Source organism: Nipponia nippon, unplaced genomic scaffold (genome assembly GCF_047370975.1).
Source record: "Nipponia nippon isolate SJK-2023a ecotype South Korea unplaced genomic scaffold, ASM4737097v1 scaffold_3, whole genome shotgun sequence".
Taxonomy (NCBI): Eukaryota; Metazoa; Chordata; class Aves; order Pelecaniformes; family Threskiornithidae; genus Nipponia; species Nipponia nippon.
In genome coordinates, this window is record NW_028262347.1 from 75,004,086 (window position 1) to 75,017,295 (window position 13,210).

Below are 13,210 nucleotides of genomic sequence, written 5' to 3' on the forward strand. Positions count from 1 at the left end.
TTCACTTCAAAACTGAGGTACACATCAAGAAGATGGGTTCAAGCTCCTGCAAAGCTTGTGAGAAGTCAGATCTTTCTAATAGAGCCTACACACAATTACTGTAAATCAAGTCATCACCATGCAACAGAGCTGAGATCCTTCAGGTACCTACCACAAAGTCACTCTGAAACTCAAGTGCTGTGGCAGAAGCAAGGCTTAGTAGCTCATTTGCAGCACCACAACTACACAGCTATACTGCTTTCAGAGTCCATACTACCAACACCCACATGGTGTTTCACTGCAGGCTGTGAGTGTATAGCAGGCTTGGGGATGCCTTCACCATGCACAGTGTCCCATTGCACGATGTAGACACTTTATGTCAGTCTGCCCACTTGTGCCCATAAAACATGTGCATTACCTGTATAAATTCTACCAAAATTCTTCATGGACTTTGTGAAGTCACTGATACTTCTCTTTTTTCAGGGAGGCAAACCCATGTTTAAGAAGACCTGAAGGAGAGTGGAATTGATTTGTTTTAGTGGTAGCAATTAGGGGTGTCAGTATTATGCCATTCTTATGTTTTTATTTTTTTTTATGATGTGCTCATTAGATTTTTTGAGACCTGCTATTTTTGGTGTGGCCACAACGAGATACCCTAGCCCAAACTGGATTTGCAGAAAATACTGGCCTTTTTCACTTGTGTTTAGCAAGTTCCTTTAGAGTATGTCAGGTTGGGCACAAAAATCCCTGACCTTTTCCAGGAAAAACAACCCAAAATTAAGGACTAGGTGTCATTATAGAAATAATCCTTAGTAAAGCAAATGTGCTCTGTATCTGAAGAAATTTTCTTGTTGCTGCATTTCAATGTTATCTAGAATCTTTCTCTCCCTCTCTCTCATTCCAGGATTACCTTGGTGCTTGCATAGTTCTGACTGCGGCTGTCACTTCCATCACTGAAGGGCCTCACTCGGGGTTTGTGGGGCTAGGTCTCCTGTACGCTCTGACGGTATGTACTAAGGCAAAGCATAAGAACTTTCAGACCAACCTATTAATGTTGTGATATTTTTGAAAATACATATACATGGTTATCATCTTCCAGCTTTCTTAATCTTGAAAAAAGCAATCTTGCAAATAATGGATGCGAGCCAAAGTTGAGAGTTCAGGGCAACTTGGACTTGCTTCAGGTTTTATGAGCCAATTAAAAAAACACAACCATTCCCAGGCCCTGTGTGCTCCCAAGCAGAGCAGGAAAATTAAAAATGCGTAAGAGGACCTGCTGTGCGTTCTGTTTTGCACAACACAGTGTTGGTTCTGCCTGTATATGGCAAAACCTGCCAGAAAATACTGTCCCACAGACTGTCATAACCTGGGTAATATTTAACCAAAGACCAAATAAAATAATTGCTGAAGAACCAGAAATGCCAGTTCTACCTTTGGAAGGAAACTACTCAGATGCCCAATATTGTCCACAAAATTCTGAATGAATTTGGGGATTGGGACCTTTGGGGCTGGTAGGCATGGTTCATCATGACAGGTTGCGGTAGGAAAGTGGAGGAGATGGGGTTAGGAACGATGAGATCTTGGTGGGATGCTAGCCAATTCTTTTTAACTCTATCATTAGCACTGAGCTATTTGAGCTGAGTCATGGAGAAGGAACAGTGTTTTAGTGTAGTAGGCTGTCAGGGAGGCATAGAGTGCATCACGAGCATAGAGTGAGTACGATCACTGTAGAGAGCAGAAATATCACTGAATTAACCATGAGAGTGGGGACAAAAGCAGGATGAGGATAATGGCAGGAAGAATTTTTGAAATCATAGCTGGCATGGCAAAAAACTGGCTGCTTTATGGCACTGGTGTGAGAGAGGGGTATGAGTATGCGTCTAACACTGAGATTTGTCTTTGCAAGTAAATGCTGGTGAGCCCATGGTTACAACAGAAAGTTCTCGGCAGCTGCCTTAGGGTGACCTTAGATCCCCTTCGTGCCGCTGTTGCAGCAGTGTGAGAATCTGCCAGCAACTGAGAATCAGTCCCAGTGCTTCAGCTTCTCTCTGAAAACATTCCTGGTAATCCTTCTTCATTAGCAGAGATCTGGAAGCGCCAAGATGTCTACATCATCTTTGGCTTCTTTGTATTTAGTCTGTATTTGCAAACAGATCATTAGTGTAAATTAGCCATGTGCTGAAGTCTGGCATAGCAGAGGAAAAAATGCTGTAGTCACCAAGTGATTACCTGTCTCTCTCCTGCCCCACAATAACACTGATGAAACTTTGAATGCAGTTGGATCACTACTTGTGATCCTTGACACAGGTTATTGTATCATTTCTCTTTGGAGTTAAGAGAGGGCTGATGTTTGGACCTGGATGAGAGCAAACTGTACCAACGTTGTGTTTACAGTAGACGTCCATAAGCTTATTCTCTCCCCTTGTATAAACACCGCCAACCCCCTTGCACAACTGTGATAAAGGTTGAAATAATGGGTAGAGCCTTTCAGATGCCAGGCTCTGTTATCAAATCTGCCAGATCTATGATTGCAGCCTGCTACTCTGCAAGCAGCAGTCCTGCAGAACGTATAGCTTATCTGCAAAGGTACCCATTTCCGTAACTTCCTGACTCAAAAGCTGGACGCAGAATGAGTGGGTTTCTGAATAACAAAGAAAATACTTCACATTACCCCCTAGAATAACTCTGTCTTAAGGATAAAGCAAGCAACTAAATCCTCTAAATTGACAACAAATGTTATTGCTGAATCTCAGTGAAAATTATTTACTGTATGCCTATTGCATCAGTATTAGGCAAGTGGAAAAGAAGTGGAGCTAGGCGATTTATTCAGAATAAACTTATTTGTCTTATTCAGCAATGTCCCACAAATAAATGACAAAATCTTTCTCCGAGTACGTCTGTTTATAGGATGTTTTCGCTGTCTAAGTTAAGTTTCTAAACCTTTACTCAGGTATTTGAAGTATCTCAGTTTTTAAAGGTGCTTGGCAATTGGCTGTTCCTAATAAGATCAGTTTTTCTTTTTTATATGAGCACCTAAATACAGACTTAGGAACATTTAGGAAATGTTTAGGAAATTGCTTTACAATTTTCAGCCTTAAATAGTCAGTCCTGACTAGAGATCAGTTTATCTAAGCTACTGAGTATTGTTAGACAACTAATTATCAACTATTATCTACTACAAGTAATACCTTTACTATTGGTCAAATCCTTTTGATTACAAATGGGAATAAAAACCAAGAAGGAAATACCATTGAGCTGATAATACATTTTTTCTCATATATTTCTGTGCTGAAAAACCTCACATTTTCCACAGAGAGAAATGAATTGTCTAAATGTGCACAGAAGGAAACAGAAATGAAATGCTTGTCAAATCTTTTCAATATATTTGCAAATAGTAAAATTTCTTAATCTGTAGTTGCAGTCTTTGAAAGATTAGAAAACTAAATATTTCCAAACGGTGCTTCCAATTTTGATTTCTTCTGCGTGTGTGTGTTTAAAGAACACGCCTTTTAGTACTGACTACTAGATGCTGAGAACAAGAGATTGCCTAATCAGTCACATCTTCAGATTGTAGGTACAACCTTTCCATATTTCTCCTTCAAAAAACAAGGATGAGAATACCGAGCACTAAATTACTATATCAGGGTTGTTTGTGTTGGAGTATGACTGGCTTATTATGTATTTGATGCTGTTGCACTGAGTCTAGAACTGTTGTAATGTCAATGAGAGACCCACTGTGCTGATTCAGGCCAAAGACTTTTACAAATTTACCCAACCTTTATTCGCAAACAGGTAGATGAACAGACAGAAGTCTGAACCCTGTGCTTGTTTTCATTTTGTGATGCAGATAACCAACTATTTGAACTGGGTGGTGAGGAATCTCGCTGATCTGGAGGTGCAGATGGGTGCAGTAAAAAAAGTGCACAGCTTCCTGAATATGGAGTCGGAGAACTATGATGGCTACTTGGGTATTGCACTCCAATCTTTTTGGTTTTTAATGTGGCAATGTGAAAGCACGACAGACTTGGTCATGCAAAACGTATATGCCTCTTTGGCCAAAACCTGTTCTCATTGACATGTAGGAACTCCCATTGATCTGAGTGACAAGGATAGCCGAAAGCAGCTACGAGATATGTAGGCCATGCTACTCAACATAAAAAAAACCCTATCAAATGCCAGGGAGACAGAGCATGGCCCTGTAGTACAACCAGAAAGTACAAGGGCACAGTTATAGATGGGATGAACAAAACATCCATGTAGCTGTTCAGAAAACAAAAATATGGATAAAAATTAGAAATGCAGTAACAGTCACATGCTTTGCAGCAAATGGGGTCTACAGGACAGGGGCACATTGGCAATCAGACCTCAGCAACTCTTCCCTGAACTGCACCTTGCTGTTTGTACTCCACATATTTCATAATTGGCTTTGACTGGTATTTTAGAAGTGCTCTAAGTGCTTGAAGTGCAAGGCCAAAATGCTCGCAGGTCAGCAAGCTTCCCTGGAAAGCCAAGCCCCTTAGTCTGGAGACAAAACCTGCCTGTTTATTTGCAAATCAGGATGAAATATGAGCTGTGACAATGTCAACAGCTCATGTTGTACAGCAGTAACAGCATCCTTCCTTGCACTGCCCTTCCTGTGCCAGTTACTGACCGAAGAACATGTTAACACTGCACTGACACTACATTCTTCTCTGCTTATTTGGCTTCTCCCCGTTTCATTGCAAAGAGCCACTTTAACATTTGCCCTCTCATTTTATGTGTTGAGATCTGGAGCTAAGTGCTAACATGCCCACCAGGCAGTTTCCAGCTTCCCCTCAGCAGGGAAGTGGGCCTCCATTTCTCAAGTGGCTTCAGGAAGGTGCCCATGCGGGAGAGAGGTGCAAAGGGGAATTTCATAAAAGGTGAGCTTCTGATAGCATTTGTTTTGGTTTGTTTTACTGTTAACTGTTTCAGATCCCTCTCAAGTCCCAAAAGACTGGCCCCAAGAAGGGGAAATCAAGATTGAAAATTTGTGTGTTCGATATGAGAACAACCTGAAGCCTGTTCTTAAGCACGTTAAGGCGTATATCAAACCAGGACAAAAGGTACCATGTCAAGCAATTACCTATCAATCATCTTCATTCTGGAGCAGATCCTTCCTTATTGTGTTTTTTTTTTCTAAGGTGACAGAAGAGCAAGAATAACAACAATTTGCAGTGACAGCTATATACATTGATGGCCCGCTCTGAGGTCCCTGAGCATGGGTCAAGAAACTTACACTGATGACATCTTATTCGTGGCTGGGATCAGTTTTCCTTCTGAGAGTCGCAGTTCTTTCCAAGTCCATCTCCCTCACATAGAGTGAGCGTAGGTAGCCAGATGAGATTAGATGAACACCAGACTAGAATTGAGTAAAAATGCAAGAATATCTCACATTTGAGCGTATAGTGTCATTGGAGTCCAGGTCAAAATGCTGAAGTTTCAAAAATTTTCCTGGGACAAGTCCTCATGATGCTGAGAGGCAGAAAAGAGGAGTGTGACTTGCCATGCTCTTTTGTTTTTTCCCTGATGTCTGCCACTGGCCACTGGGAAGGATCTTTCTTCCCACCAGTAGGGCAGTCCAGTCCAGCTTTCCCAGAAGGACTGCAAGTCTGATTTACAGCTTCCCTCTATAAATAAGTAACATCTTGCTTTCTTTTGCAGGTTGGGATCTGTGGTCGTACTGGCAGCGGCAAGTCATCGTTGTCTTTGGCGTTCTTCAGAATGGTGGACATATTTGATGGTTAGTTTTCACTGGAGTATGTTGTCACTCCTAATCTGGTCCCCCATTATTTCTTCAGAATAAGCAAGGAGACTTTTTGGTAGTTTATATCCTGGCTCTCTGACTCAGAAGATACTTGATTAGAATGGGGCTTGTTGTGCCTGATCCTTCAAAGTACAAAGTGTCCTATCATGATTAGCGCTTGGTTCTTCCAGGAAATGTTACGCACAGATTATACTTCTATTTTTTTTATTTTTTTTGCGTATTCTCTGACAAAACAATATGCCATTTTTGAGATAGGAGGAAAAAATATGCAACTCTCTGGAGCCTCTAAATTTCTCCCTAAAGAATAACTGCATTAACTTATGATAGCTGGCAAAATTTTAGAGGAATAAAAACTAGAACTTAACAAGTCCCTTCCCTTCATATTTATGTTTTATTTTATTGTGGTTTCCCACAACTACAGCAGAAACTGACTAAAGGTTTTGGAAACATTTTGCTATGTTTTCACTCCTGCAGCATATCACTCTCCCAGCTAATTAGAATGAACTGGTATGCAGCATTATGCACCCTGGCATTTATAATACATATACATGTGTACTGTTGCAGGAATATGGAAACCTACTGGAAAGTCACCTTGTTTCAAAGATTTCCATGTTTCTAATTTAGCCATTGCATGTGGAATGTTTGCTAGGGAAACCCCAGTAGGATAAGGGAGGATAAGTAAATATAATGCAGCTAATACTTGCTTTTGTGGTGGTTCTGTGCCTATATGTATCTATGGTAATAGGCTTCTGATTCATGACCAGGGTTCCTGGATATATAAATAGTGCAAACAAATAATAGTTATATTTATGGCCAACTTTAAGTTTCCTTCTACTTTAATCTTCTTTGTGTATCTTTTCTTTGTCTGTTCCTTCTGTATCCCTGATTTTTCCCAGTGGGAATGCCTAAGTCTTTTCTAATCAAGCTCTGTTTATCCTTTAGGCATATCCGTCTCTCTCTCTCAGCTAGACCCATATTTGGCCTCCATGCTGGTCCACTTCTGGGTGGAGTCTTGGCTCTAATTAAAGTTACATAACAAGATTTCGAGTAACTTTACTGGAGCCAGATTTCATTCATAGAATCATAGAATCATAGAATACCAGGTTGGAAGGGACCTCAAGGATCATCTGGTCCAACCTTTCTAGACAAGAGCACAATCTAGACGAGATGGCCCAGCACCCTGTCCAGCTTAGTCTTAAAAGTGCCCAGTGTAGCGGAGTCAACCACTTCCCTGGGGAGATTATTCCAATGATTCTCATTGTGAAAAAATTTTCCTCTCATGTCCAGTCGAATCTCCCTAAGAGTAACTTGTACCCATTACCCCTCACCATGTGACTCCTTGTAAAAAGGGAGTCTCCATCTTTGTTTGTACCTTTTAAGTACTGGTGCATGGTGATGAGATCACCCCTAAGCCTCCTTTTCTCAAGGCTGAACAAACCCAGTTCTCTCAGCCTGTCCTCATACGGCAGGCTTCCCAGACCTTTATCATCTTGGTGGCCCTTCTCTGGAACCCCTCCAGCCTGTCCACATCTTTTTTGTATAGTGGGGACCAGAACTGAACACAATATTCCAGGTGTGGCCTGACAAGCGCTGAGTAGAGTGGGATAATGACCTCTGTATCTCTGCTGGTGATGCCCTTTTTGATGCAACCCAGCATCCTATTGGCCTCCTTGGTCGCAGCAGCACACTGTTCACTCATGTTGAGCTTCCTGTCCACCAGGACCCCCAGGTCCCTTTCCACAGAGCTGCTCCCCAGCCAGGTAGATCCCAGTCTGTGCTGAACTCCTGGATTATGTTTTCCCAGGTGCAAGACCTTACACTTCCCCTTGTTAAACTTCATAAGGTTCTTGTTAGCCCACTCTTCCAGCCTATCCAGATCTTCCTGCAGGGTGGCTCTCCCTTCCAGAGTGTCTGCTTCCCCATTCAGTTTGGTATCATCTGCAAACTTTATCAGGCTATGCTTGATCCCATTATCCAGATCACTTATGAAGATATTGAATAACGTTGGGCCCAATATCAATCCCTGGCGGACCCCACTTGTGATGGGTTGCCAGTTTGAAAAAGAGCTATTTACCACCACTCTTTGGGTGCAGCCTGTCAGCCGGTTCCCCACCCACTGCACAGACTACTTGTCTAGGCTGTAACGCATCAATTTCTCCAGGAGGAGGCTGTGGGTAACCGTATCGAAAGCCTTGGAGAAGTCCAGGCAGACAACGTCCACCACTCGCCCATGTAAACCGAGCAGGTCACTTTATCGTAGAAGGCCACCAGATTTGTCAGGTACGATCTGCCCTTAGTGAAGCCGTGTTGGCTTTTCCCAATCACGTGCTTCATTTGACTTGTGATGGCCCCCAGGAGGATTCGTTCCATAACTTTCCCAGGGACTGAAGTAAGACTGATGGGCCTATAATTACCCAGATCCTCCCTTGAGCCCTTCTTGTAGATAGGGGTTACATTCGCCTTCCTCCAGTTGTCTTCATTCATGTTGTCCATCTTGGTTCCATATGGCTCTGTTATTTCTTTGAATTTATATGTGTTCCATGTTATTCCCCTACTCTCACTTTGTTCTTTTGTGTTTCCCTTTTCTTGCCCTCTGTTCAAACCACCTCTCATTTCTCTTCTGTCTTGCTTGGCTGCGCCTCATTACTTTTCTGGTTTCCCAACTCCTCTCTAATTCACTTTTTCCCTCAGGCCTCCTCATCTGCTCTTCTCTTTTCCTTGAACACCCTGGCTTCTATCGAAAATGCATTCCCCTATTCCCAATGCATGCCATATTAATTTTTCTCTCATTAGTCCACGTCATCTTCTGCTAACCTTCTCTCATGTCCTCACTTGTGAAGAAGAGGTATTGCTTAAGTTTATGCTACCACCGATGTCTCATGCTGAGGTCTTATGACCTGATTCAGACTTTCTGAAAGTCTGAAAACAATCGGACTTCGCACCCTACAGATGAAATCTTCATTTCTCTGAACTTCTAATAAAAGCATAAGACTAATGGTAGTCCAACTAGGTGGAGACTAAGTCTTTCATCGGAACAGAGCCACATAGAGTAACCTATAAAATGTGGTATCATGACAATTGAGAATGACAGAAGAGGCGTACGTGCACAGCTTTGAATATCCACGTATATGCCAGTTCACACTTAGGTTCTCACTGTTGGGAAAGAGAACTGATGAACTTAATGTTAGGTACTTTCCAGGACTGAGTGCAGCTGCCTGGTGAAGTAATCCACAGGGAAACTGCAGAAGTGAGCCTGATGAAAATACCCCTTACCATATCCTCATTCAGTTCGCCCTGGCCCATCCCTTACCCATAACCCAGAGGAAGTTTCTGTGTTCAGGGAAAATCAGTGGAGGTTTGAGGATTCAAGGGAAGAGATTCCTTCTGCCCTTCTCACCCTCTTCTACTTACAGAGCAGCCAATCAGTTTCTCTTGTCTGTTTTCCCCATCTCCCTCACCTGACTATCAGTGGTTGCCACACCCAGCACATCATAAATCAGATTTTCAGATGAGATCCATATGCTCATTGACCTGAAGTAGTGCCTAGGAAAGGAAAAATGCTCTTACTTTACCAAGTATCCCAGCTATTGCAGCAACTTGTTGTGGGGGAATGAACTACTAGGTTAAGGAGTGATTAATGTGACTGCTTCCAGTAATCTTATGCTAGCAGAACAGTATGTGGCTAACTCACAAACAAATACTCAAATGAAACTGAGCTGTAGGAACTAGCATGAATGGTATTAAAATGCCTTGGAGTAGGACATCCTTTTGGTTTTTCTGATCTGCCTCCTGTTAAAATGTTAATGCTTCCCCATTTCTTCCAGAGTTCAAAGGATAGTTTTGGCTCCTGATGTATTGATTGCAGATACATACATATATTATACAAAAGAAATTGTGCTCAATCGCAAATTAATTATCTTCTGCAATCGTTAAAGTCAAGGGGAACAGAGAAAGGCACAGGACGTGGCTAATTACATAAGTTGCTCTTGTTCTAGCTCTGTTTGGCTGTAGAGCTCAGGTTGTCCCATAATAAACTATCCTTCTGGTGCTATCATTAATCACATAGCATGGAAGCCACATATTTCCTTTAAGGGAAGGTGGGGGGGAAAAAAAGAAAGGGAGCAAGGCAACAGTGTCACTAATAAGCTTGGTTCCCTCTGGCTTGTGTTACTACATACATTCACCTTCCCCATGTTTATATAACGGTGCTGAGAGATCGCAGAGGCACGCTGCCTCGTCATCTGGAGTCCAGTCCAAACTCACTGTTTTCTCTTTCTGTCTGCTACCTGCAGATCACATGCTTTGTGCAATTCCCTCACACATCTTCTGCATGTTGTTTTAAACAGGGAGGATAGTGATTGACGGAATAGACATCAGCAAATTGCCTCTTCATACTCTCCGTTCCCGACTCTCCATTATTCTCCAGGATCCAATATTGTTCAGTGGCTCCATCCGGTAGGTGCATGCCATCAGGGGGTGACAAGCAGCATTGCATGGTGTGTTTGTGATGGGTGCTGTGGAACGGGAAGGGATGTAGAAGGGAAGGAACCTTCCTAGCTCAGTCCAATCTGTCTACACAGTCTGTCCAAGTGAAGTCAAGTGACATACACAATGCCGAAATGTTGCTTTGCAGAAGACCTGAATGAACCGTAATTGCAGTAACAAGACTTCTGTTATGGTTTTCTTTGCAGCTTTAATTTGGATCCAGAATGTAAGTGTACTGATGATAGACTCTGGGAAGCTTTGGAGATTGCTCAGCTGAAGAACATGGTCAAGTCATTGCCAGGAGGCCTTGGTATGTCTGAACCAAGTCTCTGGGAGCATAGGCTAATAATGAAATTATGAATGCATGAGCATGCACACATATAAACAGATACATGGGATTTTACACTCTGAACCATCATGTAGAAGTTGACAGGCACCTAATGAATATTCCGTCTCTATGCTAGAGAGAACATTCTTACTAAAAAGCTGAAGAGTAGTCTGGTTTTCCACTCATTGCAGAAAAATCCTGCAGCACCTCAGCATCATAGTGAGGTGACTAGTCAGCAAAGAGTTAAAAAAGAGCCGTTTTACCTCCACTCCTTCAGCAGAATCTGGGTCTCCCAGCAGAGCTGTAGCTCTTGTCTAGAACACTGACAGAGCATTTTCCTTATCATTTCAGATCTAGTTCACGAAGGAAACTCACATATTTCCTTCCATATTAAGAGTATTTTATATTATATTTTATATTACTAAGATATTATCCCGCAGATTTGCTAACTATTTGTGCCAACTCTTTGCTTAATGATATATTGCTCCTTTCCCAAGAAGGTGTGGTCACTTTCCTTGATATCACTCTATTACAGTGTTCAGTCAAGATTATGCGTATTGGCTTTTACAGGGATTTTGCTTGAGCCTGGAATAGTGCACAACCAGAGCTTTCACGGTGCTTATTCAAAATCCCTGGGTCCTGACCGTATGAAGGTACAGCATTTCAGTGGTGCGACAAAGTAACTGATTTTATTACAGATGCAATGGTAACAGAAGGAGGAGAGAACTTCAGTGTAGGGCAAAGGCAGCTCTTCTGTCTGGCCCGAGCCTTTGTCCGCAAGAGTAGCATTCTCATCATGGATGAAGCCACAGCATCTATTGACATGGCCACAGTAAGTATAGCAATTAGTACCATCGATGCATGGATCTGCTAGGAGAGGAGGCATCATCTTCCCTAAATGTCAGCCATGAGATCTCTTTAGCAGAAAAAACTGACAGCTTTTTTGCCTTTCTCTTGTGTTTGGTTTCAGCCGTTGCTGTTGATGTGTTTTGGGGATTGATGCCTATGGTGAGGGGAAAAAAGACAAAATTAAATGTTTTAGAAAGTCCCCTGTGTGGCATTTCATTACTGAGAATCTGGTGCACAGATCAGAGATAGTATGGAATATGATCCTCTCTCTTATGCGCTTGAAGACCCATGAATTAAAATGTGAAAGGATGAAGTAACTGAAGTAAGCCTTTTCCTTTGATAGGAAAACATTCTGCAGAAGGTTGTGATGACTGCCTTTGCAGACCGCACAGTTGTAACAATAGCGGTAAGTACTGATGCCAGCAAATGCACTCTTTCCTCATTCCTCAGGCAGTTAATCTTGCCTTTCACCAGTTAAACATCACCATATTAAACTAAAAACATCAAAAATTAAAACTAAAACACAAGGTCAGAATATTCCCAGATACTAGAACAAGTCAAGACACATACTATCAACCTGAAATTTTGCAGTAAATGCTATCTTGCAAGTGGGCCAAACTAAAACACTTACATCTGAAGAAGGACTTTACAGGGAACTTCAGCATCTACACTGTCTCCAAGAAAATCTGAAGTCATTGTCACTAAAATATTGACACCAAACACATGGGTTAAACCATTATTGAAAGTTGTGTCAAAACCTAGATTTCAATTTTGCCTCTGAAGTCTATGCACATATAGTGTCTACAGCCATCGCATGAATTTATAAAAGGAGCCAAGATTTCAAAAGCTTGTTGGTGTGGTTTCTCAAGTTTATCTTTTCTTTCAGAATAAAAAGTTGGGTTTATGATAAAGGTTTTAAAAACTGGAATCAATGGGAATTGCTCAAAAATGAATATCTGTTCAACTAAGGGTTTATGATATTTTTTCCTGTTTTCCTGCCATTTCTAGTGCCCAAAAGTTCCATATATCTGTGCAGGTATGCAAGTGTATGTGCATACATATACATGCATACGCACGTACACACATACACAGTGTTCCACCTTGTGATGGCAGGCTTACTCAATAAACAGATGTTTCATCCACGAGATAAATACATGTTTCAACAGCTGTTTCATTTGCTTTGTCTGGAATCCAGTCCTGCGGTTAGAGATTAGAGTTATGCCTCCTGGACTCTGGTTGCAAGTCTGTCAGTGACTAGTTTGTGTCAAGCAAACCACTTAACCTCGCTCCTTTACAATAGGCTCTAAGGTTCTTGAATGTGTAAATGCTGAAGATATTAGCAGTAAGCATATTCTTCTTCAGTTACATGCCATTCAAATTTTCAGTATTGCCCTTCTGACTGAAATCTCACTTTTCTTTTGCTTTGCCTTTCCAAAGGTGGTGTCTCAAGCAAAATGGCACACGTTAATGTTTAGCTTTCCTCACAGAGTTGGCTTCATTTCCTTCCTCTCTTCATTCACGGCTGATCCTTCCTTCACCCACCTGTTTTTCTTTTCTTTTTTCCAGCATCGCGTATCTCACATCTTGGATGCCAATATTGTCCTAGTCCTTTCTGAGGGCTTTCTAGTTGAATGTGACACTGCCTCAAACTTACTCCTCAAAGAGGACGGCCTGTTCACCACTTTGGTGAAGACTCACAAGTAGACTCTCTCAGTCCACACTGTTCACGAGACTTCTGGCTCTTTGGTAGTTATTTTTACCTCTTCAGTTTCCTTTCACTCTGC

At 41.9% G+C, this 13,210-nt stretch overlaps 1 protein-coding gene across 2 annotated transcripts in view; it reads left to right on the forward strand.

Annotated features, from left to right (window-relative positions):
- ABCC9 (ATP binding cassette subfamily C member 9) overlaps positions 1–13,210 on the forward strand; it is a 97,724-nt gene that overhangs the window by 82,073 nt on the left and 2,441 nt on the right. For both annotated transcript variants that reach the window (XM_087768131.1, XM_087768130.1), the window contains 8 exons: positions 884–985; positions 3,827–3,947; positions 4,933–5,063; positions 5,662–5,740; positions 10,111–10,219; positions 10,456–10,559; positions 11,276–11,409; positions 11,770–11,832. In XM_087768131.1, coding sequence (XP_087624257.1) covers positions 884–985; positions 3,827–3,947; positions 4,933–5,063; positions 5,662–5,740; positions 10,111–10,219; positions 10,456–10,559; positions 11,276–11,409; positions 11,770–11,832 — 843 coding nt within the window. The remainder of the gene's footprint in view (positions 1–883; positions 986–3,826; positions 3,948–4,932; positions 5,064–5,661; positions 5,741–10,110; positions 10,220–10,455; positions 10,560–11,275; positions 11,410–11,769; positions 11,833–13,210) is intronic.